The sequence below is a fragment of the Cyanistes caeruleus genome, chromosome 25 (assembly GCF_971803275.1).
Source record: "Cyanistes caeruleus chromosome 25, bCyaCae1.hap1.1, whole genome shotgun sequence".
Classification (NCBI taxonomy): domain Eukaryota; kingdom Metazoa; phylum Chordata; class Aves; order Passeriformes; family Paridae; genus Cyanistes; species Cyanistes caeruleus.
The window spans coordinates 1,613,446-1,639,291 of NC_141725.1; the positions used below are offsets into that span (position 1 = coordinate 1,613,446).

Genomic DNA, 25,846 nt, shown 5'->3' on the forward strand with positions numbered 1-25,846 from the left:
ACGGCCCGGGCAGCACGGCCCCGGGCAGCACGGCCCAGGACAGCACGGTCCCGGGCAGCACGGCCCCGGGCAGCACGGTCCCGGGCAGCACGGCCCAGGACAGCACGGCCCAGGGCAGCACGGCCCCGGTGTGCGCTGGCCCGGCCGGTTCGGCTGTGAGGGGCCGGACCCCGCCGGGACCCCGCCGCTGAGGGGAGGGGGGGGGGGGTCGGGGGGCGGCGCCGCGCGGGCGGGGGCGGGGGTGACGTCAGGCGCTGTCCGCGGTGCTGAGGGAAGATGGCGGCGCGCTAGAGCCGGGCGGCGGCCAGGGCCCCCCGCGCCCCCCGCGCCCCCCGGCACACACACCGCCGCCATGTCGCTGCTCTGCGTCGGAGGTACCGGGACACAGGGCACGGGCCGGGCGGGGGGCGCGTCCCGCAGCCCCTGTGCTCGGGGCGGAGAGGGGGGAGCGCGGGGCCGGCGGGGCCGAGGGGAGTGCGGGCACAAGGGGGGCGGGGGGGGGGGGGGTCCGTGGGAACGGCTCCATTCACAAGCACCGGGAGCGTGGATTTATGAATGAACCGGCGGGGGCGCGCGCGCGGCGCGGGAGCCGGCAGTGGGGGTGGGGGAGGCACGGGGGTGTGGGCGCGCCCTGCCCGCACAGGGATCCCCCGGAACCCCCCGGAACCCCCGGGATGCCCCCGAGCCCTGACCCTGAACCCCCGCCGGGAGGGACGGGGCTCCCTCCGCGCCCCCCCCTCGCCCCATGGGGACGGCAGGAGAGGGACAGGACTCCCCCCGTCACCCTCCCTGGCTCCCCCCCGCCATGGGAAGGGGGCTCCCCCTGGAACAACTCCCGGGCTTCCCTCATAACCTCCCACCGCCGTGGGGAGGGAGTTACCCCCATAACTTCCCATTGCCGAGGACGGAGGGGGCTCCCCTATAAAGCCCCCCCGGGCTCCCTCCGTAGCTCTCCCCCGGCGTGGAGAGGGAGCTCCCCCCTCGCCGCCCACCCCAGCCGCTCCTGGCTATCTCTCTCCAGCTTCCCGCCCCCTCGGAGCCCCCTTCTTCCCACCCTGCTCCCTCCCGGCGTCTCTTCCCACACCCCCCTCAAGCGCAGACCTCCATGTGCTCACCCCCCAAATACCCCTGCCCGTACACCCCCACCATTGCATCTCTCCCCATATACCCCCCTACACAACCCCCCAGGACCCCACCCCTCACGCCTATCCTCAGGCACCCCCATCCTGCAGACACAGCCGTCTGCATTCCAAACACCCCCTCATCAGAAACCCCCCATATGTGCCCCCAACACTCCACATCTATCCCAAATCCCCCAATTACACCCTCAAGCACCCCCGACCCCTAAAATCCCTGCCCTCCCAAACATCATCCATCCCCATCTATGTATGTCTACATTCTCACTCCCCTAAACAGACCCCCATGCACCCCAAATCCCACACTCTCCCCACCTCCCTCGGTGAACACCTGAATACCCCCTTCAATGATAGCCCTTGCCCCAGCCTCGCTTCCTGCAGCCCCCTGTGCTCCTGCAGGTGTTGCCTCACCTGGGCATGGTGATGCTGGTGGGAGTCAGGGCAGCTGGGGGGGTTAGGGTAGGAGCCTGGGGCTCTGGTGCTGGTATGTGCCGTTTGGGGATCTGGTGCAGGTCACCCCATACTGGGATGAACTGGGGGAGTGCACAGGTAGGGGATCCCTGCACCCAGTGCACTGAGCCCTGCCCAACTCGGTGCACAGATGAGTCCTGCAGGCTTGGCCTCAGCCTCGCTGGTCAGTCTGGATTGAATGCTCGGTGAGGAGGGGACAGAAGTCGGGAGGGGCCCTTCTCAAGGCCCTGTGACATCCTGGTGGGAGCGGGGTAGCACTCGTGTGTGTCGGATGGATGGAGGTGACAGCTAGGACAGGGTGGGGCATAGAGTGTCTGGGATTCTCCCACCCCAGGCGAAATCTGGAGAAAAACGGGGGCTCTCCCAGTGCTGCCAGAGTTCATCAGGACCGGGGCCGTGCCGCCTTCCACTCCCTGACATGTCCGAGCCCCCTCTCTCATGGCAGTGTCACAGCTGGCATGCCCAGTGTGCCCTCCCAGCCAGCCCCAGATTTCGGGTACTCTCCTCTGGCAGAGGGGCCCCTCTTTACACCCACTTAAAGGACTGTCACATGTGGTGACACCCTCGGTGGTTCCGGGGGTGGCTGCCAGGAATCAGCTCCGAGTGGGTTCCGGCTTCCCCCGGTGCCCCGGCACCACTCGCTGCTCACGCTTCTCGTGCTATTTTGGGGGTCCCGGGGGCGGGGGTGCCACCCCAGAGCCTCCCACAGGCTTTCCCTGCCCCTCCTGGGGCGCTTTGTGCCACCGGGTGTCCCTGTGTGACAGGCACTGGGGTGACCTGGGAGTGTGGGGTGAGTGGGGACAGGAGGGGGTGTCTGGAGTGGCGGGAGGCAGACGGACAGATGGACAGGCGGGCGGATGGGCATCCGGAGAGACAGATGGAGAGACGGAGGGACAGATGGATGAAGGGGATGGGAGACGTGATCACGGAGGCTGAGGGGTGGGTGGATGGACTGACAGAGGGGTGGGGGGATGGAGGGAGAGGACAGATAGAGGGGTGGATGGAAGGACAGGATGGACAGATGGAAGGATGGATGGAGGGTTGGACAGAGGGTGTGGATGAAGGACAGAGGGATAGACAGATAGATGTATGGGGGGATGGACACAGAGATGGGTGTGCAGAGAGACCAGTAAAGGGACAGATAGTGCAGAGGGCAGAGACATGGGTGGATGAACAGATAGAGGCGTGGACGGAGAGACAGGTAAATGGACAGACAGAGGAGTGGACACACAGGAGATGGACATGTGGTGGGTGGTGGGGTGAGTGGGTGGACAGACAGGCAAATGGATGGATAGACAGAAGGATGGGTGAATGGAGAGACAGGAAAATGGACAGAGGGGCGGGTGGATGGACAGAGTGGGTGGATGGATGGACAGCAAGATAGATGACGGATGGATGGGTGGATGGACAGAGGGATGTGTGGGTGGAGAGACAGATAAATGGACAGACAGCACAATGGATGTACAGAGGGATGTGTGGATAGGCAGAGGAATGGACAGACAAACAGACCTGTTGGGGCATGCCAACAGCCCAACCCAGTTTTTGTACCATTCCCAGACCAATCTCTGTGAGCTGCCTCCTGCCTCAATTTCCCCAGCTAGTCAACATCCCCTGAGAGGAGCCAGATCACCCCAGCCTGGGAAGATCCCAGCTTTTTGATGTCACACGAGTGTCACCTATCCTCAGCTCCTTGCCTGGGGACTCAGGTTGAATTTAGCCCCAGCGTGGAACCCCAGGACCTGCTACCCCTGTGCCAGCTTTGGGGACCCTTTGATGGGTGGGAGGGCAGCACATCCCGCAGATGGTGACAGCAGGACTTCTCCCTGGCAGGAGATGACAGCCAGGAAAACCACGTGTTCCCTGGGTAATTGTTTGTTCCTGTCAGCTCGGGTATTTTTGGAGCTTTTCCTTCCTCTGCTCTTGCGTTTCTTTTTGGAAGCAGCAGCTGGTGAAGAGTAGTGGGTGCCCCTGGGCCCGGGGGAAGGGGGATCCCTGTCAGCCACAGGCAGGTTCTGACTCCATACGCTTTATTAGAATAGACTAATATAAATTTATAACATATATAATATAATGTGGAAATACATTATATTTAATTTACATAATTATTACGTAAATTAACCAGTGTTACCACAGTGGTGCCAGCCATCCCCAGCCATCCCCAGGCTCCCAACCTGGTGTCACTCGAGGATCTTTGGGATCCCGGAGCCTTGTGCCACCCCCCACGTGTGAATTCCCTATCTCCGAGTGAAGCTGCGGTTCCTGAAGCGCTGTGATTCCCTGGGAACATGGCTGCTACTGACGTAGCTGGTGACCTTCCTTCGGGCAAAAAGCCACCCAACGTGTCACCCTTTTGGTGGCACGGGGCAGGCAGCCGACTCAGAGGGTCCCCAGTTGTTTTCCGAGGTGATGATTTTCCGTGCCTCAGTTTCCCCGAGGTTTCTGGTGCCACGTGGCTCCTCCCAGCCCTGCCCGGCACGTGGAGCCGGCGGCAGCCCCGCGTCCCCTCCGCCGCTGGTGGCGGTGACAAGCGGCTGGCGAGCCGCACGTCTCCGAAATCAAATTACCTTTGATGTCGCAGGGCTATTTTCATCCCTGCTCGGTCACGTTGGTCCTGCACCCGCTGGCACCCGCGTCATTTAACCGCTCTCCGGGTGCTGTGTCATTCCCTCCCCGCCTGGTCCCCTCCTGGCAGCCCCGAGGACACCCCCGCCACTGGCAGTCGGTTCCTGGCTGTGCTCAGCTCTGTTTGCCCCCCGCTGCAGCCAAAAGCTGGGAACTGACCCCCACCCAACTGGGTAAAGCTGGAGGGGTCAGCCAGAATTGGGGGGGTTTTCCCATGGGGCTGGGCAGGATCAGAGGGCCCCCTGCACCCCCCAATGGGCAGGATGGGAACCAGCCCCACAGTGCCCCATGGGGAGACATGGCTGGGATACAGTGGGGATGTTTTGGGGCTGTATAGGATTTTGGGGGGCATCTCCTCCATCCCTGGGGCTGGTTTTGTGCAGGGAGGTTTACAAACCCCTGACCCAACAGGTTTCCTACTGGAAATCTGGGTCAGTGGTTTGGGAGAGCTTTAACCCTGGTCCTGCTGGGCTGGTGCCACCCAGCTGGGACTTGGGTGGGGAATAGGGTCCCCCAGACCACGGGTTTTCCTCTGGGTATGGATGGTAACATTATCTGTTTCTCCAAATAAATCCCAAATCAAAAGTGTGGGGTGGGGGGGGAACGCCTCCTCAACAGTGGAAGGCTGGTCATCTGGGGTAGCAAGCTGTCCCAGAGCAGCAGGTTTTTTGGGGAGCCTTTTCTCCCCTCTCATACCCACCTCCAGCTCATATCTGATCCCTTATCCTCACTTGGCATGGGGGATCCCAGCGCTTTTCCCACCTGGCAGTTGGGTGAGTGTGGGGGGAAACCAGGATTGGGGTCCTCCCACCCCCTTGACACCCTGGTGGGGATCCCAAACTTTCCCCAGGGTCTCAGTCTGATTTTCTTCCCTGCCTTTGTCCCCACAGTTAAAAAGGCCAAATATGATGGGCCCCAAGGTAAGTGAGACCTCACCTGCCTGCCCACCTGAGGGGAGAGGGTGGGGGGCTCTTGGGCTGGTTGGATGTGGCAGGGTCAGAGGAGGGGCTGGGGAAGGTGGTTGAGGGGACCCTTAGCTCTGGGGGCACCATTTGGCAAGCTGGGGACACACACACACAAGTGGGGGTGCCCTGGATGGAGCTGGGGGCTCACATCCTCTCAGCCCTGGAAGATGTAGGATCCCTCCTGGGACTGGGGTGCTGAGGGAGGCGTGTGGGGGGGTGGCACTGGCTGGTGTTGGGGAGTGGGGACACACTGGGGGTCACTTCACCCTCTGCTTGTTCCCACAGAGAAGTTTAACACTTACGTGACCCTGAAGGTACAAAATGTCAAGAGCACGACCATAGCGGTGCGGGGCAACCTGCCCTCCTGGGAGCAGGACTTCATGTTGTGAGTGTCCCCGAGCTCCCCCATCCCTGCTGCTCCCCCTCGCCCCCACAAATAACACAGGGAGTCCCCCACTGCCCTGACCCCACGTCTGGGGGCTCCCCTGAGTCCTGGGCTGGAGGGGACAGGTAGAAGCTGGGGTGGTCCCAGGAGGCTGCTGGGACATGAGGGGGGTTAACCTGATACCTTTCCTGTCCCCAGTGAGATCAACCGGCTGGACTTGGGCCTGACTGTGGAGGTGTGGAACAAGGGGCTCATCTGGGACACCATGGTGGGCACGGTGTGGATCCCCCTCCGGACCATCAGGCAGTCCAATGAGGTAGTGAGGCAGGCACAGGCATCTCCCTGCTGAGCCACAAGGGACATGTGCCACCCCCAGCTGTCCTTTGGGCCAGGCAGAGCCTTCCCCATCCTGCCTGGGGCCACCCCCAGTGAGCTGGCTTGTGTGGGTTGTGAGGCTACGAAAAGGGGGGTCTGGGGGCTCTCCTCACCCCATTTCTACCCGACAGGAGGGCCCTGGGGAATGGCTCACGCTCGACTCCCAGGTCATCATGACAGACAACGAGATTTCAGGCACCAAGGATCCAACTTTCCACCGCATCCTCCTTGACACTCGCTTTGAGCTGCCGCTGGGTGGGTGCCCCATCCCTGGCCCCCAGGCCCAGGCTGTGTCTTTCCTTGCCTTGGAGCTGGGGGAGATCTGATCCTGTGGACCCAAAAGTTTGAGGGCTGTTTTGGGGGAGGTCTGTGCACAAACTGGGGTCTTTGCCCTCGCAGATATCCCTGAGGAGGAGGCCAGGTACTGGGCCAAGAAACTGGAGCAGCTCAATGCAATGCGGGACCAGGATGATGTGAGTGCAGCCGGGCCTGGGGTGAGGGGGCAGGGGCAGTGCTGCCAGCAGGAGCCCTTACCAGCTCCTCTCTCCCCAGTATGCCTTCCAGGAGGAGCAGGAAAAGCCTCTGCCTGTGCATGGCTCACAGTGCTGTAAGTGCTGCCCTGTCCCTGCCCCGCTGTGGGACCCCCACACCCTCCTTCTCCCCACTCCCACACCGAGGAGTTTTAAGGGGTGGGCTCCACCTCTGCTTTGGGGCACCCCAAGTGGGTCTCAGTTTCACCCCATACCTGATCCCCATCCCCATTCCCATTGTCCTTCCTGTGTTTGCCAGTGTTTCTTTGCTGTGTCCCAGCTCCACAGTGGGTGAGCGTTCCTGTGGGTGGAGGGGAGCAGGGCATGGGAGCTGTGGGGCTGATGAGGGCAGTTCCTCTGGGGCAAGGGGTAGCAGGCTGGTGTTTGGGGGCTGCTGGATGGGGGCCCTGCAGAGGCATTTGGGGTGGCAGCTCAGTTTGTCCCAACACGTGCCTCAGTTCCCCCTTCTGTAACCACCCCAGGGGCCATGCATTATTTAGTGCCCCTGTGCCCAGCCTCAGGCCCTGTCCCCTGTCAGTGCCACCATGCCTGGCCATAGCATTGTCCCCAGCCTGGGTCAGTGACACCATGGCCACCCCAGGCACTGTCACCAGTCCAGCTTGGTGTCATCTTGTTCAGGCCCAGGCAGTGTCCCAGTGCCAGTGTGCCCCATCCTGGATGCTGTCCCCAGGGCAGTGTCCCCAACCCAGTGTGCCCTCTGGGGGGGACACTGGTTCCTCCCAACCACCCACCTCCATCTTTATTGTCTTGGCCTCTTTCTTTGTAGGCAACTGGAATTATTTTGGCTGGGGAGAACAGCAGAGTAAGTATCCCGCCAACTTCTCTCTTCCCAGCCTGGGGGTCCCCAGCACATCCCTCTTTGCCTGGCCCAGGGCTCAGAGGACCTGGAGCTTGGGTCTAGGCTGTGGCCTTGTGCCATGACTCTATACTGGGTGAGCACAGTGTCACCAAGTGCCCTGTCCTGGGCAGGGCTGTCCCCATGGGCTGGTGGGGACATGGCACCATAGGTCTCTGTTCCCTTGGGATGTCCCAGTGGCAACGAGCAGCTTGGGCTTTGAATCTGTGGTGGAACATTGGTGGGGCAGAGGGAGGGAGCCTGCCCCCATTCTCTTCCCCCTTCTGTATGTCCCAAATTCCCCCTCCACCTTTCCCTCATCCCCCCAGACCCTTCCTGTGCTGATACCATGTCAGCTCTCCCCTTGTCCTGCCCTGGGCCCACCTCCCCAGCACAGTCCCATAGCAGTGGGGACACAGTGGTGGCACTATAGGGTCTGTTCAGGGTAGGGGGCAGATTTGGGCCATCCCCTGCCCCACTCACTGTGGCCCCTTGCAGATGATGACCCTGACAGTACCGTGGATGACCGGGACAGTGACTACCGCAGCGAGACCAGCAACAGCATCCCCCCACCCTACTACACCACGTCCCAGCCCAACGCCTCCGTGCACCAGTACCCCATGAGGCATCAGCAGCAGAGCTCCCGTGACTCCTACACTGACTCCATGCAGAGCTACGAGATGGACTACTCGGACCAGGCTCCCATCAGGTAGTGTGGCCACAGCCAACTCACCCTGGGACCGGCTCTCTCCACCTCCCCCGCAGGCAGCAGAGGCCAGCAGGTCCCCGGGGTGACGCCAGGGATGGCGCCCCCAGTGCGGTGGGTGACAGAGGAAAGGATGCTGAGGTGAGGAAGAGTCGGGTGGTGCTGGCTCCATCCAAGACTTTCCTTCTCACTGGGAAGTTTTCAAACTCTTTTGGGTCACTGCCCTCCTCTGTCCTCACTGGGTTTGGGGCCCCCCACCCCTGGCTGTCCCTACTGGGAGCTGGGCAGTGGAGCGTGGGGTGGCTGGGGGCACAGATGTGGCAGAGCCCAGCCCAAGTGCCAGCCCCAGGCGGACAGAGCCTCCCTGCCAGCGTCTCCACGGCAGCAGGGGGTGGCGGGTGGCGGTGGGACCTCGCTGACCATGTTCCTCTCCTCCCCTGGCAGACGCTATGGTAGCGTAGACTCTGCCGCAAACGGACGCAGCGACGCTGAGTCCGGTTCTGAGTCGAGCAGGCGGACCAGCCGCCAGCCTTCCCTTGAGAGCAGGCGGTCCCTAGACCTATCGGATAGGTGGGTCACTACCTGTGCGTGTGCCGTGTGCCGTCGCAGAGTGCTGTGGTCGGTCCTTGCAGCCATGGTGAGGCCAACACCAGTCCTGGCAAGGGCGGCCTTGTGCCACCCTCCCCGCCCCGGATCGGCCTTGTACAGGGACAGCATTGGGATACTCCAGGTGTCCCCCCGCCCCTCTTGCTGCTGCACCCCTGCTCATGGGGTGACATCCCAGCATCCTGGTCCCTCTTGCTGGCACTGCAAGTGTCTGGCAGCACTGCTGCCTGTTCCTTGTCATGCCAGCAAGTGTGGGACTGAGCCCTTGGGGACTCAAATGCCACCCCCTGTTCCTGGTCACCTGCCAGGGTGTGCCTGTCTGGACAAAAGCTTCGTGCAGTGATTTGGGATCTTACAATGTGCCAAGAGCACCTCTCTCAGCTTGGGCCAGGATCAGGATGGGGAGGTGTGGGGTTTCCAGGTGTGGGCTGTGTCTCCTGCATCCCTGTGCCCCAAGTGCTCCTTCCCAAGGTACCTGGATGATGGCAGTACCCCTCTCACATGGGACCAACCTGAGCCATCCCCCAGCCCTCTCTTCCCTGCAGTGTCCCCTGGCTTCCCACAGCCTGGCTCAGCCACTCTGGGCTCTGCCTGGCCCAGCCCCTCATCTTTGTCCCCTCACACACCCCCTGAGCCCTGGCTGCCAGTGCTGGAGACGTGGTGTCGGCCTCTTCCTCGGCATGTCCCTGTCCTGTCTGCATGTCTGCTTCTGTCAGCCTGTCCCCACGGAGCCGTGGGGCTGCCCTGTCCATGGCAGCCTCCTGGAGCACAGGGTCCCCATGGGCGTCCCAGTGCAGGCAGCTGTGAGAGGAGGGGGCTGGAAGGGCTGGGGGGGCAGATGGGGTGGGGGAAGGAGCCTGGCCTGGCAGCAAGAGCAGAGGGGGGACCCCTGGGTAGAGACGGTGTTAATAGTGAGGGAGATGAGGAGGTGTCCGGGGGTGGGGGTGCCAGGGAGGGCTGTGGGGAGCGCTGGGACATGAGGGTAGAGGTTGGGTGATATATCTGTGTCTCAGGGGCAGGACAGGGTGACTGGCAGCAGCAGGAGGCAGGATCTGGCTGGGGTGAGCATAGGAGACAGCCACTGTCACCCCCATCCCCTCTCTCAGGCCAGGCACAGGCAGGGAGTTCAGAGTGCCCCTGCTGGGGGGCTGGCTCCAGCTGACAGAGTTCCCTGGTTCTGTGCCCTCGGCTCCCAGGATGAGGAGCCCAGTGCCCCCAGTGGGAGCTGCACATCCTCCTGCCCCTGGTGCAGGGCCCTGGGGCTCTGCCTGGGGTAACACGGACCCACGGGAGCCCTGTCCTTGTGTTCCCTCGCCCCAGCCCCACAGGGAGCAGCCGCTACGCCTCCTCGGCCGAGCTGAGCCAGGGCAGCTCCCAGCTGAGCGAGGACTTCGAGAACGAGAGCCTGAGGGACTCGGAGCTGGACGAGAGGGACGGGGACTCCTACCACTCCTGCCACAGCTCCGTCAGCTACCGCAAGGACTCGCCACGCTGGGAGGAGGAGGATGATGATGATCTCTACCTGGAGGAGGAGGAGGAAGAGTTCATTGAGGACTACAGTGAGACTGAGGAGGGCTACCCCAAGGAAGAGGAGTTGGAAGAGGAGGAGGAGGAACTGCGGGACCAGGACACCTATGAGCCCCCTGAGCATGAAACATACCCACCACCACAGAAACCCCTGCCACAGCAGCAGCAGCAGCAGCAGCAGCAACAGGTCCCGCAGCAGCAGCAGCAGCAGCAGCAGCAGCAACCCCAGCTGGTCCCACAGCAGAAGCCTCAGCAGCAGGAAAGGAAGGAGGAGAGGAAAGAGGAGAGGAAAGAGGAGAGGAAGGAGGAGAAGGACACTTCTGCCCCACAGGAAGCCCCTGAGGCCCTCCAGGCCCAGCAGGCAGAGGAGGAAGTTCCCATGCAAGAGGCAGCTCCAGAGACTGAGCCCCCAAAACCGGCTGAGAGGTAGGAGGGGGAACTGACCTGTCGTGTCCCTGGGATGGCACTGTGCCTGGAGGCACTGAGCATGCCCTGGAGGTGGCTCAGGGATGGTGCTGGTGCTTGGTGCAGGACAAGGGACCTTCTGCTGTGTCTGGAGCTTTTCCGGGTGCCTGAGCCATCAAGGTGGGAGAAGCTCACCTTGTGCCACCCAGGCAAGAGCCAACACCCTGGGCATGCTGCCTGGGCCCAGCCACCCCCTGAACTAAGCATGGCTCAAGGTGTTCAAGAACCTGCTGGGGCTACAGAGCTGCAGATTTATAATCTGGGACAAACATGGGGCTGAGGGAATGGGATACTGGGGCTGTGATTCCCCTCCTCTGGCACAGGCGCTTGGCACCCTGGGTGGAGCTTGGTCGGAGGAAGAGATTTCCTTTACAGAAGTTAGTTTTCTCCCTAGGCCTGGTAGAAGCTCATCCACAGCCTCCTGTTCTGTACAAGTGAATTAATTGGTGGTCAGGTTCCTGGTGCAGCATGTGAATAATTCATATACTCAGATATCATTATGGACCATTTCTATTTTCAGTGAGTGTCACTCCTCTGTGCAGACGTGAACTGTGATGGGCTTTTTCAGCCTTTTATTTAGTTTAAATTACACACTAGGAATGGAGAATCTCTAATTCAGACCAGTGTGTAATGAGCTGTTTTTAAAAGAGCTGGATATTTATGCCCAAGACCTGGGAAGAACCTGAGGGCCTCAGGTAATGTCTGCCTGCAGTGCCTGCTGGGCAGGGAGCTTGGAGGTCCTGTGCTAGGATTTGGGGACTGTGGATTGTGCTGGGAACCCCAGATTGTGTTGGGACCCCCAGATGTGTGCTGAAGGCCTCAAATTAGCATGGATGACCCCAAATTAGCCTTTGGGACCCTAGAGTATCACTGGGGACTGTGGATTATTGCTGGGAACCACAGGTTAATGCTGAGGATCCCAGATTAGCACTGAAGATCCCAGCTAAGTACAAAGTCTCCCAGAGGTCTGGGCAGTTTCATCTCCTGAGCACACCATGAGCTCTTCCCAGAGTGGTTCTTTCTCCAGTGTTGCATCACACCAGGCCCTCCAGGAGACTGGTACATTTGGAGGATTAATTTTCTTTTCCTCCATGTCTTGATTTTGTGGGAGAGGAGAAAAAAACCCACAACACCCAGCATGTCCAGGCAGACACTTTTCCCTGGGCTTGGGACCACTGGGGTGTTGGGTTCCTTTACCCTAGGAATCTGTGGTGGGAAGTGGCCAGAGGACATTGTGCTGGGGAGATGGGGGGCAAAGGATGTTTAATTCACATGCTTGTCATCAACTGTCCTCTGTGTGTCACTTGGGTGCCCAGGGCAGTGTCTCCTAAGGGTGGGGAAGCTTCTGGCTTCTCCCCAGTGCTCTGGCCTGATTGTGCTACCCCTTGCAGCAGGACCTGCTGTCTTTTCAGGTCCTTCCTGGTACCAAGAGGCAGTTTTGCCATGGCCATGCTGTCTCAAGGCACATCAGAATCCCCAGATCATAGCCTCAGACCTGCTGGGGGTGTGGGGGCTGCTCCCCCCTCCCTGCTGCTGTGCTGGGAGGTGACAGGGGATGTGTGTGCTTGCAGGGAGCCGGCAGAAGAAGAGGTGCAGGACCCCAAAGCACGAGCCAAAGCCAACTGGCTGAGAGCCTTCAACAAGGTCTGCATGCAGCTGCAGGAGGTGAGGACCCCCTGGCCACTTCCACGGCTCCAGGCTGGGGGCACAGCCGCTTTCCACACCTGGGTAGCTTCCAGGGACATCCATGGACTTGGAGGTGCCAACAGTGGTGCCCACAACCCCATTCCCACCAAGTGGGGTGCCCCAGAGGGGCCGGGAATGCTGAGGATCCCCCGTGTGTGCTGCATGCGTGTGCTGGTATGAGCCCCCCGCCCTCTCCCCTCTGTTGAGTTGACAATATTTTGTTTTGTTTTTAGACTCCATCCTCCATCTTTTCTTTTTGTTTTGGCTCTGGATTCGCTCCCTGGGGTCTCGATCCCCCTCCCCACCGCTTCTCTTTTCAGTTGTCCACCACCATGGCCCTTGCACCCGCGTCTCCCCTTCCTGCAGGGAAGGGGTGTAGCCTGCCTGCAGGTAAGCATGTCCACCTGGAATGTCCCAGCCATGTGTGTGCCTTCCCATGTGTGTGTGTGTGTGTGTGTGTGTGTGTGTCTGCGCAGGGATTGCCCATGAAGGAGGGGTAATGTTTTCTCTCCACCCTTCTCCTCCAAAATAATCCCCTCCCTGCAGGGGTAGGTGGCACTGCTGGATGATCCCTGCACACACACCCTCTTCCATGTGCTCTGGCTTTTCCCTGCTCTTCTTTCCAACTGCTGGGGGTCCCTGAGGACCTGCTGAGCCTTTATGATGCTTCTTCACTCCCCCAGGCCTCGAATTTTTGTACAGTGTAGCCATCCCCTCTGCTTTGCCAGCCTCAGCCCCTCTGCTGAAGCCCACCCATTTGCTCACCCGGGTCAGCCTCCTGGAGATATTTATTCCCAGTGCCAGCTCTTCACTGGGAAGAGCCCCCTTGGTTTTGGAACACACTTTTCTTTGCCCACCCTGCTCATCCTTCCATGCTCCCCCAGTGCTGTGAGCATTCACTGCCCCTGGGGGGGCTGTCCCCACACTGGTGGCTCCTGCTGTGCCCTGACACTGTCCTTTGTTTTCCAGGCCCGCGGGGAAGGTGATGGAGAAAAATCCCTGTGGTTCAAAGGCGGGTGAGTACAAGGGTTAGGGTACACTCTTCCTCCCGAGATCTCAGCCCCCTCCTCATTAGGATGTGATTAATGAGTTCAGCAGTGGGCTTGAATGGGGAAGGGTTGCTGAGCTGTGGGCATGCAGGGAGGCCGGTTTTTTGGAGCTGAATTTTGGGGCTGGTCGGTGCTTTTGGAGCAGCCAGCAGACATGACACAGCAGCTCTGTGACCCCAGGAGCTGCTGCTGAGGGGGAGAGTGAGGAGGTGAGTTGAGATGGGGGTGAGGAGGGGAGGGGGGCAGCTCCTGCTTCCCTCATGTAGTGGTGTCATGGGGAATCCTGAGCCTCTCACCTGGATGGGCTGGAGGTCTCAGTCCTGTCCTGCCCTCTCAGACAGCCCTGCCATGGACCTGGGCAGAACCTGGTAGATTGCCTGAGAACTCCCAGATCACTCCAGGGATTTCTTTCCAACAGGGCTGTGAAGTTCCATTCCTGCTTGGGTTCCCTTGCAGCAGAACTTGAGGCTTATCTGCTCAGTGCTCCCCTTTGGAGGCAACTCCAGCTTTCCAGCCTTACACTGCAAAGCCAAAGCTAACAAAGCCAAATCGGCAGTTTTTCTCCTGGGTTTCACTGTTAAGTTTCATGTGGGGAAAAATCACCATTTTTGCCAGAATCCCCTTTGCCCTCAGTTTTTAGCCCAGTGATTCCTACCCTGGCTGGGGTGGTTGTGGGGATGGGGATCCCATGGGTGGGTCCCAGGCCACAGAGGAGTTCCTCTGCAGTCATATTCACCAAGTCCTAGACATTGAGAAGAAATCCTTTCCTGTGAGGGTGCTGAAGCCCTGGCACAGGTTGTTCAGAGCAGCTGTGGCTGCCCTGTCCCTGGAAGTATCCAAGGCCAGGTTGGCAACCTGATCTAGTGGAAGGTGTCCCTGCCCATAGCAGGGTGTGGAATGAGATGGGCTTTAAGGTCCCTTCCAACCCAAACCATTCTGTGATTCTCTGAAGTGCTGAGCGACCATGGGACAACAACAGGGGGCCCCTTCCAACCTCAGCTTCCCCTTCCCCGCTGACTGTCCTCTCTCTTGCAGGCCTGGTGGTGGGCTGATCATTATAGACAGCATGCCGGACATTCGCAAGCGAAAACCCATCCCCCTAGTTAGCGATTTGGTGAGGTTCCTCCCAAGGCACCCCCCAACAGCTGCCAGCTTTGCTCCTGCTGCGCCCCACCGGACTGCACCACCTGTGCCCCTCTCCCCAGCTGCCTCTAACATGGCTTGTGTTCTCTGTTTTCTTTCCTGTGGCCTGGCTGGGCCTTCCCTGCGGCAGGGGGGCGGCTGTAAAGTTTCTGCGCTGCATTAACAGCATGCCCGACATTAAGCCTGGACGCAAATCTCTCCCTCTAGTCAGCGATCTGGTGAGCGCGGTGCGAGGGGTTAAAGAGACAGCGCCCTTGGGGGCTGCCAGCCTGCCCTCGGTGCCCCCAGCCCTGCCTGAGGGGGACTGGGGTGTCCCACACTGCCTGGGGGGCTCCTGGCCCTCCTTGCAGTGGGGAGCTGGGCTCTCCCTACCTGAGGGTGCTTCTCTTTAACGGAGCTCTGGTCCCTACCCCAAGCATCAGCCTAAGGTTTCCCAGGGCTGCATCTGGTTTCCCATTTTTTTCCTAGTGCTGTGTCCCTGGTCCCTTGCTGTCCCAGCTGCCGTAGGTCCCTGCAGCTTGGACCACACTGGTGCTGGACAGACAGACCCCCGTACCAGGGGAGGGCTGGCAGTGGCTTTTCCAAGTTGCCCAGACCCTGTCCTTGCTGTCCCAGTGTATAGTCCTCCCATGACGGGATACACTCCAGTCCTTGGGCTCTATTGCACAGGGTCACTCTGGTCCCCTCCCACTCCTGATGACAAGAGACAGCAATTTTGGAAACCAGACACCCTCGTCCCCCACAATTAGGTGCCCTTCCCCTCCTTCCCTCTCTCTTTACACCTTGTCAGCTCCACTCTGTGCCCTCCCTGGGGTGCCACCCTCATGTTCCCAACCTGCCTCCCCCCATCCCCCCACCCCCTTGCTGTCCCCAACTTGGTGCCCCCACCCCAGCCCTCTTGGGCAGCTGCTGATGCTTCTGCACTGTGCTGTGTTGGTGTTTTGTGGGTGGGGGGTGATGGGGTGGGCAATGTGTGGGGTTTGGGGGGGGCTGCTGCCTTTCCCTGCTGGGATTTTCAGGCTGCAACCAGTGCTGTGGCTTGGGGACACAGTCCCCCCCACCAGGGACTGCCCAGTGCTGGATGAGGGGGTGTTGCCCCTACTCCCACTGGTTCTGGCAGGGAAGGGGCTCTCCTGGGAAGTGTTTGCATTAATGTTTTTTTATTCCCCCCTCGCTGGCCCTGGCTGCCCACAGGCCATGGTAAGTGCCCCCCACCACATCTCCCCAGGGGTCTCAGACACGTGGTGAGAGGCTCTGCCCCACTGGAGCTGAGCTGGGAATGTCACAGGCTGCTGAACTGGTTCAGTCCCACTGCACAGCAGTGCTGGTATCAATGGGGGCTGGGCTGTTCCCACTGCCCCCCATGTAGCCATCATCCCAGACATTCCCTGTCTGGGATCGGGGTCTGTCCTGGCTGTTTTACAGCCACTGGGGGTTGTTAGGAGGGAGCTCTCATGGTCTGCTGGATCTGTTAACTTGCTTTCTTTCCCACAGTCCCTGGTCCAGTCCAGGAAAGCAGGAATCACATCTGCACTGGCCTCAAGCACCTTGAACAATGAGGAGCTGGTAGGTGCTGGGGTGGGTTGGGTTGGGGATCACTGGGAGTGAGAAACTGAGCCTCAGGGTCAGGCCAACAATGGAGGTGCAGAATCTGTGCCCCACCAGCATCCTCTAGTGATGCCTGAGCATCTGGGATGCTCATGGTAGTAATGAATCATGGGATCATTAGGGTTGGAAAGGACCTATAAGATCATCAAGTCCCACTGTCAACCCAGCACCACCATCATTAAACCAAGTGCATCCTCTGCCCTGCTTCAGCATTTCTCCCCCTCTCTCCCCTGTCCCCTCACAGAAAAACCATGTTTACAAGAAGACCCTGCAAGCCTTAGTGTACCCCATCTCCTGCACAACGCCCCACAACTTCGAGGTGTGGACGGCCACCACCCCCACCTACTGCTACGAGTGTGAGGGGCTGCTGTGGGGCATCGCCCGGCAGGGCATGCGCTGCGCCGAGTGCGGCGTCAAGTGCCACGAGAAGTGCCAGGACCTGCTCAACGCCGACTGCCTGCAGAGTAAGGACCTGGGGCCCACAGCCTTGTCCCTTCTCACCTTGGAGAGGGAAGAGGGAGCAGCCCAGGAGAACTGGGAATGGTGGGCAGGACAGATAGTCCTGGGCAGGGATAGATCCCTCCAGGTTTGAATTAATTCATGCATGGAATCATAGAATCATGGAATTGTTAAGGCTGGAAAAGAACTTTAAGATTATCAGGTCCAACCATCAACTCAGCACCCTTGTGGTCACCACTAAACAATGTCCTCAAGTGCCACAGCCACGTGTTTTTTGCACACTTCCAGAGGTGGCTCCACCACTGCCTGGGGCAGCCTGTGCCAGGGCTGGCCAACACTTCTGGGGAAGAAGTTTCCCCTGATACCCAGCATAAACCTTCCCTGGTGCAACTTGAGACCATTTCCTCCTGTCCCTGTCCCCAAGCCCACCATGCTAACCTGCACGAGCTCTTGTCTCTCTCCTGGGTACCACCAGCCCCCCACCCCACCTCACCCATGCCTGTCCTCTCCCAGGGGCAGCGGAGAAGAGCTCCAAGCATGGAGCAGAGGACCGGACCCAGAACATCATCATGGTGCTCAAGGACCGCATGAAGATCCGGGAGCGCAACAAACCAGAGATATTTGAGCTGATCCAGGAGGTGTTTGGGGTCAACAAGACCACACACACACAGCAGATGAAGGCAGTCAAGCAGAGTGTCCTGGATGGCACCTCCAAATGGTCAGCCAAGATCAGCATCACGGGTAGGCAGCTCATCACCTTCAGCCTTAGGGACCATGGGAATGTCCCCATTGCCCAACCCCTCATTCTGCCAGGCAGTTTCAGCCCCTGGGGGATGCAGGTGCCTGTTTTGGGGATCTTTGCGTGGCTGTAGCACTGACTTCTCTGTCTCTGTTCTCTCTGCCATGCTGTGCTGTGCTGCAGTGGTCTGTGCCCAGGGCCTGCAAGCAAAGGATAAGACAGGTTCCAGTGACCCCTATGTCACTGTCCAGGTTGGAAAGACAAAAAAAAGGACTAAAACTATCTACGGCAATCTCAATCCAGTCTGGGAGGAGAATTTCCATTTGTAAGTCCAGCCCTGGTCTCCCCATTCCCCTCCCTGGCCACTCATGGTTGTGACAGGCTGTGCTGGCTCTTGCCATGTCCCAGTAGGGTGGGGGGAGCCAGCTGGGCCTCATCCTGCCCCCACTGGGGTCCCTTGGGGTTCTGTTTTATGCCATGAGGATGTGACTCCAGGGGCTGATCCAGGCTGTGCTGGGGCTGCCTGGGTGTGGCACAGGGAGGGGATTGGTGCCCTCATCGGCTCTCTTCCCCAGCTCCTGCTCCGTGCTGGTCCCTTTTGTTTAGGGAAGCAGTGATGGGGAGTAGCTGGAAAGGTTTTGGTGCTCATCTTGGGGCTTGCCCTTTGTCACCTCCCCAGCGAGTGCCATAACTCCTCTGACCGCATCAAGGTCCGTGTGTGGGACGAGGATGATGACATCAAGTCCCGTGTCAAGCAGCGCTTCAAGAGGGAATCTGATGACTTCCTGGGCCAGACCATCATCGAGGTCCGGACCCTGAGCGGGGAGATGGACGTCTGGTACAACCTCGGTAACCAGCAGAGCCTGGGACCCCTGCCCTGGGCCCAGGGGTGACACATCCTGCTCACACTGGGACCCCTGCCCTGGGCTCAGGGTGACACATCCTGCTCACACTGGGACCCCTGCCCTGGGCTCAGGGTGACACATCCTGCTCACAATGGGACCCCTGCCCTGGGCTCAGGGTGACACATCCTGCTCACACTGGGACCCCTGCCCTGGGCTCCAGTGGGGAGGTGCTGCCAGCCATAGGCTGAAGGCTATTGCAGCACGGTCTGCTGTTAAAAACATTCAATATCAAAAGCCATCAGGATAAAGTATTTTCCCAGGGTAATTTTCTGAACCTCTACCCAGGAGGTTCTAGAACACCAGCCCCCTGCAGAGGGGAAACTGAAGCACAGGAAGGCCATGTCTCTAGCAGCTGGCAATGTGGCCAAATCCCACCCCAGCCTGGCTGCACATGGTGCTAGGTGTCCCCTCTGCCCTGGCTCTGTACCAGAGCCTTGTGCCCCTCCTTGGGGCAGTGAGCAGGGTTTCCCCAGGGACTCCTCATGCCTTGTCCCTTTCCCTGCACCCACAGACAAGCGCACAGACAAGTCAGCAGTGTCGGGAGCCATCCGGCTGCACATCAGCGTGGAGATCAAGGGCGAGGAGAAGGTGGCTCCCTACCATGTTCAGTACACCTGCCTGCATGAGGTGAGCAGCCCAGACAAGCACAGGGTGCATGGCCCCCTCCCTACCCTGCCACCACCTGTCCTGGGGAGCTGACAGGACTCATTTGTACCTCCAGAACCTGTTCCACTTCGTGACGGATTTGCAAAACAACGGGGTGGTGAAAATCCCTGATGCCAAAGGGGATGATGCGTGGAAGGTGTACTTTGATGAGACAGCACAGGAGATCGTGGATGAGTTTGCCATGCGCTATGGAGTGGAGTCCATTTACCAGGCCATGACGTGAGTCCCCTGCTCCCATCTGGTTCAGAGGGCCTGCACCTGCCCCCCAGCTGGAGAGTTACTGTCCCCATCTTCCTCTCCTGCTGCCATTGACACTCACCTCACTGCCATGGCTGCAGACTTGCCCCAAACATCTGCACCCATCTTTCCCCTTCCCAATGCACTCTGGAACAGCCTTATCTCAAGTCCTGTGTACAGTTCAGGCACCACAAGATCAGGAGGATCCAAAGGTGTTGGAGAGTGTCCAGAGGAGGGACACGGAGCTGGGGAAGGCTCTGAGGAGCAGCTGAGGGCACTTGGCTCGTTCAGCTGGAGCAGAGGAGACTGAGGGGAGGCTCCTCAGGGGCTGCAGCTCCTCCCGAGGGGAGGCGGAGGGGCAGGGGCTGAGCTCGGCTCTGGGACAGGGACAGGAGCCCAGGAAGGGCTGGAGCTGTGCCAGGGCTTGGGATGGATCTCAGGGCAAGGTTCTTCCCCCCGAGGCTGCTGGCACTGCCCAGGCTCCCCAGGGAATGGGCCCGGCCCCAAGGCTGCCAGAGCTCCAGGAGCGTTTGGACAGCGCTCTCAGGGATGCTCAGGGTGGGCTTGTTGGGGGGGTCTGGGCAGGGCCAGGGACTGGACTCAATGATCCCTGTGGGTCTCTTCCAATTTGGGATGCTCTGGGATTCAATGACATCCAAACCCTGCATCCCCTCCCATGGCTCTAAACCCTCAGCTGCCACCTCTCTCCGTAGGCATTTTGCCTGCCTCTCCTCCAAGTACATGTGTCCCGGTGTGCCGGCAGTGATGAGCACCCTGCTGGCCAACATCAACGCCTACTATGCCCACACCACCTCCTCCAGCAACGCCAACGCCTCCGACCGCTTTGCCGCCTCCAATTTCGGGGTAAGTCCCATGGTACGTAAACGCTCTTTTCTTTTTCTCTCCTTTCTTTGGGAGGGGGTGGGGGGCTCGGGGAGCAAAACGAGCTGTGCAAAACACCCCGCTCCAAACTGCAGCCGGGCAGCAGTGGGGTCAGCCACTACTTGCCCCAAAATCATCCCACTCCTGTTTTTCAGCAAGGAAAAGAGCCACCGCCTTCCCAGGAGAAGGGCTAAATTTGCTCCCCTTATTATGGGAGCCTGAGCAAACCGGGACGCTGGGTGGCGGTGTGCCAGGAGGGGGAACACCTCGGTGACAAAATCAGAAACATTTGGCCATGAGCCACCCCTGCACTTCATGGGGGGTCTTGCACAGCCTCGTGTGCTTTGGGGTCCCCAGCCTGCTGCAAACTCAGCCGGTTGTGCCAGCACCGCTGGGTGCCGAGTGGGGCGAGTTTGTGGCAGGGCCGGGGCCCCACGGGGACATGGGCGAGAAGGGGCTGAGTCCTCACCTTGGCTCCCCCCGTGCCATCCCAGAGGCAAGAAATGGTTGCTCTGGGTGTGCATGTGTCGAGCCAGGGTCAGTGCCCAGCCCCGGGTGCAGCAAGGTGCTGGGTAGCCAGGGACACAGCCAGGGCCGAGCACAGCTCCGGGCAGCTTTGGCTCACCTGCACGTTCCTGTTGCAGTGGGGAGCTAGAGCCGAGCGAGCTGTGCCTCCGGATCACGCAGGAGGAGGAAACCGTACCAAAAACCCGCCTTTTCTCTAACATGGAGGATTTTAAAAACTTGTCTTTTTCTCTTTTTTAGAGAGCCTAAGGTTGGGTCCTAAAGTGCCCGGCCGTGTCGCTTTAACCCTGAGTACGCGTCGTGTCCAGTGTTAGAGTGCTGCAGCCGTTCCTTGGGTGTCGGGGACGCACGGTCCGGCCCAGGGCCCGGCTGGGCCATCCCCAGCAGCGCCGAAGGTTTGCGGTGGCCAGCACAGGCTGTGGATCATGTTAGGGACCCTAACCCTAACCCAGCACAGGCTGTGGATCATGTTAGGGACCCTAACCCTAACCCAGCACAGGCTGTGGATCATGTTAGGGACCCTAACCCTAACCCAGCACAGGCTGTGGATCATGTTAGGGACCCTAACCCAGCACAGACTGTCCTCATCCCAGGACTCAGACACTGCTCCAGACTCTGCAGAGCCCTGCGGGTCAGCCCTGACCCAGTACAGCCAGTGCTGAGGGGGGAACCCAGGGCTCTCATGGGAGGCCCACATGGCAGTTCAAAGCCTCCCCAGCAGCAGGAATGCAAAGGAAAATATTCCCCAACAACATTTTGAGGGAAGAAATTCTTCCCTGTGAATGAGACTGAGGTTGCCCTGAGAGCAGCTGTGGCTGTCTCATCCCTGGAAGTGTTCAAGACCAGATTGGACAGGGCCTGGAGCAACCTGGGATAGTGGAAGGTGTCCTTGCCCATGGCAGGGAGTGGAACAAGGTGGTCCTTAAGGCCCCTTCCAACCCAAACTGGTCTGAGACTCTATGATGAGTTGCTTTGCAATCAGCTCTGAGCCCTGATCCAATCTGCAGCTCAAGATGGGATTTGCATCCTTCTGCCCTGTGCTCCCTGGGTGGGAGCTGGGCTGAGCTCAACTACAGCCCCTCAGCCCCAGTGGAGACCCCCCACACGGGGTGTTTTATGCCATGTCCCTTGATGCAGCCCAGTGGGGCTAGTGAGGAGTTCTTGGAAATGTCCAACTTCTGGGGCCACCCTCAAGATGGGCAACCACTGCACATCCTTTCCCTGCCCTTTTTCCTGATGTCTTGGAAAGCCCCAGTTGAGGGGCTACTGTTCCTGCAGTGCCTCTCCCAGCTCTTGTCCTGAGCCCAGGCTCAGATGTGTTCCAGTGGGCAGGGCAGACAGAGCAGCCTGTCAGCCTCCCAGCAATGACAGGGGACACGTGGTGTCACCTCTCCATCCTGAACCTCATCTGGCATGGCCACGTGTGCCACAGGAGCTGCTGAGGGCTTCAACTGAGCCCCAGCCACCAGCAAGGAGATGCTCTTCTCTGCAGGCATGCTCTGCCCATTCAAGGGGAGAAAGGAAGGCAGGAAGGCAGGAAGGCAGGAAGGCAGGAAGGCAGGAAGGCAGGAAGGCAGGAAGGCAGGAAGGCAGGAAGGAAGGAAGGAAGGAAGGAAGGAAGGAAGGAAGGAAGGAAGGAAGGAAGGAAGGAAGGAAGGAAGGAAGGAAGGAAAAGGAAGAAAGGGAGGAAAGGAAAGGAAGAAAGGGAGGAAAGGAAAGGAAAGGAGGGAAGGAAGATGAGAGACAAGGGCAGGAGGGGGGGTCAGTGCCTGCCACCTTCCCCTGCTCACCTGCCCCCGGGGCGTTTCTCTGCAGAAAGATCGCTTTGTCAAACTCCTGGACCAGCTACACAACTCCCTGCGCATCGACCTCTCCATGTACCGGGTAAGGTGCCTGCCCTGCCTCAGTGGCCCTACCTGAAGCAACCGGTTCCCTCACCCTCACTCGCCTCTGTGAATTTTGAGGACAAAAATTTCCTTTACCTTTCCTTCCCAGAACAACTTCCCTGCCAGCAGCCCCGAACGGCTGCAGGACTTGAAGTCCACAGTGGATTTGCTGACCAGCATCACCTTCTTTCGGATGAAGGTACTGCTGGGGCTCCACTCCCCCCTGTTCCTCAGGGGATCTGACTCTCCTTGGCCCTGGTTCTCTGGGGGTTGGGGTTGTGCTGGCCCATGGTGTTCCTGGGTGGGTGTCTTGGGGTGCTCCAAACACCCTGCCCTCCCTGCACACCAGGTCCAGGAGCTGCAGAGCCCCCCACGAGCCAGCCAGGTGGTGAAGGACTGTGTGAAGGCCTGTCTCAACTCCACCTATGAGTACATCTTCAACAACTGCCACGAGCTCTACAGCCGCGAGTACCAGACAGACCCGGTGCGTGGGGCAGGGGGGATGCCAGGCACTGATCTCCCCATCCCATGCCCCTCTCCTTTTCCTCGTGCTCCTGCTCGCTCTCCAGAGTGCTTAGTCCATGCAGAATGATTGCCAGGCCTTGGGGTTGAGATCAGGACAGACAAGAGGGGGCTGCATGGGGCCTCCAGGGTATTCCCTCCTGCCCCCTTGTTAGCCCTGACACAAAGCTGATCCCTGTACTGGGGTGACCAAAGTCTCCACTGTGTCCCTGCCCCTCCAGACTAAGAAAGGCGAGGTGCCCCCAGAGGAGCAGGGTCCCAGCATCAAAAACCTGGATTTCTGGTCCAAGCTCATCACCCTGATTGTCTCCATTATCGAGGAAGACAAGAACTCCTACACGCCCTGCCTGAACCAGTGAGTAGGGGCTGGGGAAGGGGACGCTGCTGTGCCCACAGAGGGTGCCCACATGGAGGCAGTGGGATCTTGAGGCCTTTGGAAGTGGTTGTAACATCAATTCTACAGATGGGAAAGCTGAGGCTGCTGGGAGGTGTGTGAGGGATGTCTGTCTATGTGGTTTACATGTGGTTGATTCACACTGTGTTCATAGCCTCAGACTCTGCCAGGGGAGGTTCAGGTTGGATATCAGGACAAATTCATAGAAAGGGTGGTCAGGCATTGGATGGTGCTGCCCAAGGAGGTTTGGAGTTGCTACTCCTGGAAGTGTCCAAGGAAGGCCTGGATCTGTCATTCGGTGCTCTGGGCTGGGTTACAAGGAGATCATTCACAGGTTGGACTTGATGGCCTTGGAGGTCTTTTCCACCTTAAAGGACTCTGTGATTCACACTCTTCCCTTGCCCCAGGTTCCCCCAGGAACTGAATGTGGGGAAGATCAGCGCTGAGGTGATGTGGAACCTCTTTGCTCAGGACATGAAGTATGCGATGGAGGGTGAGTCCCACCTGGCACCCTGAGCCAGAGAGGGGGGAACCAGGCAGGAGCTGTCCTCAGCTCACACCTCACCTGTTCCCTAGGCAGACCCATTTAATCTCCTCAAAACCATGCGTAGCTTAAACCCTCCCCCTCCAGAAGCCCTTCCACCTTCACCCTGTTACCCTGGAGGTGCCCTTGGGGAGCCACACCCCAGATTTGGGACTCAGAGTGACCCCCATGCCGTTTCCCCCTGCAGAGCACGAGAAGCACCGGCTGTGCAAGAGCGCAGACTACATGAACCTGCACTTCAAGGTGAAGTGGCTGTACAACGAGTACGTCACCGAGCTGCCCTCCTTCAAGAGCCGTGTGCCCGAGTACCCTGCGTGAGTGCAGCCCTGGGGCTGGGGAGGGGGACTGGCACCAAGAGGGCTGCTGGCCTCACCACAGCTGGGTCTCTCTTTCAGCTGGTTCGAGCCTTTTGTCATCCAGTGGCTGGATGAGAACGAAGAGGTGTCACGGGATTTCCTGCACGGAGCACTGGAGCGGGACAAGAAGGATGGGGTACGAACAGAACTAGAGACACAGCCTCAGAGTCGAGGGGCTTGTCCCTTGATGCCCTGTATGTCCTGATTGCGGCCAAAACCTTCCCCACACATCCTCCTGACACCTCATCTCACTCCCACAGTTCCAGCAGACCTCGGAGCATGCACTCTTCTCCTGCTCTGTGGTGGATGTTTTCTCCCAGCTCAACCAGAGCTTTGAGATCATCAAGAAGCTGGAGTGCCCCGATCCCCAGATTGTGGGGCACTACATGCGACGGTTTGCCAAGGTGGGCACCTGCCAGGGCAGGGGTCAGCACTGCCCTGGGACCCCAGTCCCAGCCCTGGCTGGGGCTCCTGGGCTCTCTGTGCCCACTCCATTCAGCTGTGGGCAGCCAATATGCCACCAACACACCCTGGGATGCTCCCAGCTCTCCTAGCACAGGAGATTAATTAATTAATTATGAGTTAATTGATGAGTTATTTGCTTAATTAATATAGATTAAATAAAGCTGGCGTGCTGCAATATAGGAGGAGTTTCATGCAGGCTTGGTGCCTGCTGCCTTTGCAGTTGTGCTGAATCTGGCTTCCAGTGGCTGTGTCCATGTGGCTCCTGGTGCATGACTGTGAGCCAGATGTGCCCAGGTGTGCAAGGAGGGCAATGGCACCTGGCTTGTACCAGCAATGGTGTGGCCAGCAGGACCAGGGCAGTGACCACCCAGCCTGTGCTGGGCATTGCTGAGGCCCCACCTCGAATCCTGGGGTCAGTTTTGGGCCCCTCACAACAACAAAGACATTGAGGGGCTGGAGCGTGTCCAGAGAAGGGAACAGAGCTGGGAAAGGATCTGGAGTAGCAGGAGTAGCTGAGGGAGGTGGGGAGGCTCAGCCTGGAGAAAAGGAGGCTCAGGGGGCCCTTTTGGCTCTGTACAACTCCCTGCCAGGAGGGGACAGCGGGGGGAAAGTCAGGCTCTGCTTCCAGGGAACAGGGACAGGAGGAGAGGAACTGGCCTTAAGTTGTTCCAGGGGAGGGTTGGGTTGGATGTTGGTAAAATTTCTTCACTGCAAGGTTTGTCCAGTCTTAGCACAGTGGAGTCACCATCCCTGGAAGCATTTAAAAAACATGTGGATGTGGCACTTGAGGATAAGTTTAGTGGTGAACATGGTGGTGGTGCTGAGTTGATGGCTGGACTTGAATTTATAGGGCTTTTCCAACCTTAATTATTCCATGATCCATGAGACCAGAGGGTCTGGGGCTCCCTCTATGTATCCAGATATGAGGTTGTTTCACTGCTGTGGGACTCATAGTTTCCTTCTCTCCCTCCTTCCCCTTTGTTGCTGCTGCCTGGATACCTTTGTTGGTGCCCTGTTTTGACTGCAGACCATCAGCAATGTGCTGCTCCAGTATGCTGAGATCATCTCCAAGGATTTTGCCTCGTACTGTTCCAAGGAGAAAGAGAAAGTGGTGATGTATCTCCTTTTTGCTGTCC

At 59.2% G+C, this 25,846-nt stretch overlaps 1 protein-coding gene across 6 annotated transcripts in view; it reads left to right on the plus strand.

The window, feature by feature from the left end:
- The first annotated feature begins 252 nt into the window (after nucleotides 1–252).
- The window catches only part of UNC13A (unc-13 homolog A), a 37,392-nt gene continuing 11,798 nt past the window's right edge, over nucleotides 253–25,846 (plus strand). For 3 of the 6 annotated variants that reach the window (XM_086862405.1, XM_086862407.1, XM_086862409.1), the window contains exons 1-30: nucleotides 255–374; nucleotides 5,120–5,149; nucleotides 5,480–5,579; nucleotides 5,778–5,895; nucleotides 6,086–6,209; nucleotides 6,354–6,427; nucleotides 6,507–6,561; nucleotides 7,272–7,307; nucleotides 7,839–8,049; nucleotides 9,973–10,605; nucleotides 12,216–12,309; nucleotides 13,300–13,346; nucleotides 14,415–14,493; nucleotides 16,017–16,088; nucleotides 16,375–16,594; nucleotides 17,103–17,330; nucleotides 17,512–17,653; nucleotides 18,008–18,177; nucleotides 18,745–18,860; nucleotides 18,955–19,118; nucleotides 19,850–20,012; nucleotides 22,359–22,427; nucleotides 22,539–22,628; nucleotides 22,779–22,913; nucleotides 23,173–23,306; nucleotides 23,753–23,838; nucleotides 24,077–24,203; nucleotides 24,285–24,381; nucleotides 24,506–24,649; nucleotides 25,738–25,821. In XM_086862405.1, the coding sequence (XP_086718531.1) occupies nucleotides 353–374; nucleotides 5,120–5,149; nucleotides 5,480–5,579; nucleotides 5,778–5,895; nucleotides 6,086–6,209; nucleotides 6,354–6,427; nucleotides 6,507–6,561; nucleotides 7,272–7,307; nucleotides 7,839–8,049; nucleotides 9,973–10,605; nucleotides 12,216–12,309; nucleotides 13,300–13,346; nucleotides 14,415–14,493; nucleotides 16,017–16,088; nucleotides 16,375–16,594; nucleotides 17,103–17,330; nucleotides 17,512–17,653; nucleotides 18,008–18,177; nucleotides 18,745–18,860; nucleotides 18,955–19,118; nucleotides 19,850–20,012; nucleotides 22,359–22,427; nucleotides 22,539–22,628; nucleotides 22,779–22,913; nucleotides 23,173–23,306; nucleotides 23,753–23,838; nucleotides 24,077–24,203; nucleotides 24,285–24,381; nucleotides 24,506–24,649; nucleotides 25,738–25,821 (3,864 nt within the window). In that variant the 5' untranslated portion in view covers nucleotides 255–352. Of the gene's footprint in view, nucleotides 375–5,119; nucleotides 5,150–5,479; nucleotides 5,580–5,777; nucleotides 5,896–6,085; nucleotides 6,210–6,353; nucleotides 6,428–6,506; nucleotides 6,562–7,271; nucleotides 7,308–7,838; nucleotides 8,050–8,490; nucleotides 8,617–9,972; nucleotides 10,606–12,215; nucleotides 12,310–13,299; nucleotides 13,347–14,414; nucleotides 14,494–14,652; nucleotides 14,741–16,016; nucleotides 16,089–16,374; nucleotides 16,595–17,102; nucleotides 17,331–17,511; nucleotides 17,654–18,007; nucleotides 18,178–18,744; nucleotides 18,861–18,954; nucleotides 19,119–19,849; nucleotides 20,013–22,358; nucleotides 22,428–22,538; nucleotides 22,629–22,778; nucleotides 22,914–23,172; nucleotides 23,307–23,752; nucleotides 23,839–24,076; nucleotides 24,204–24,284; nucleotides 24,382–24,505; nucleotides 24,650–25,737; nucleotides 25,822–25,846 lie in introns of all 6 variants that reach the window. The other 3 variants (XM_086862406.1, XM_086862408.1, XM_086862404.1) reach the window with 2 other exon arrangements.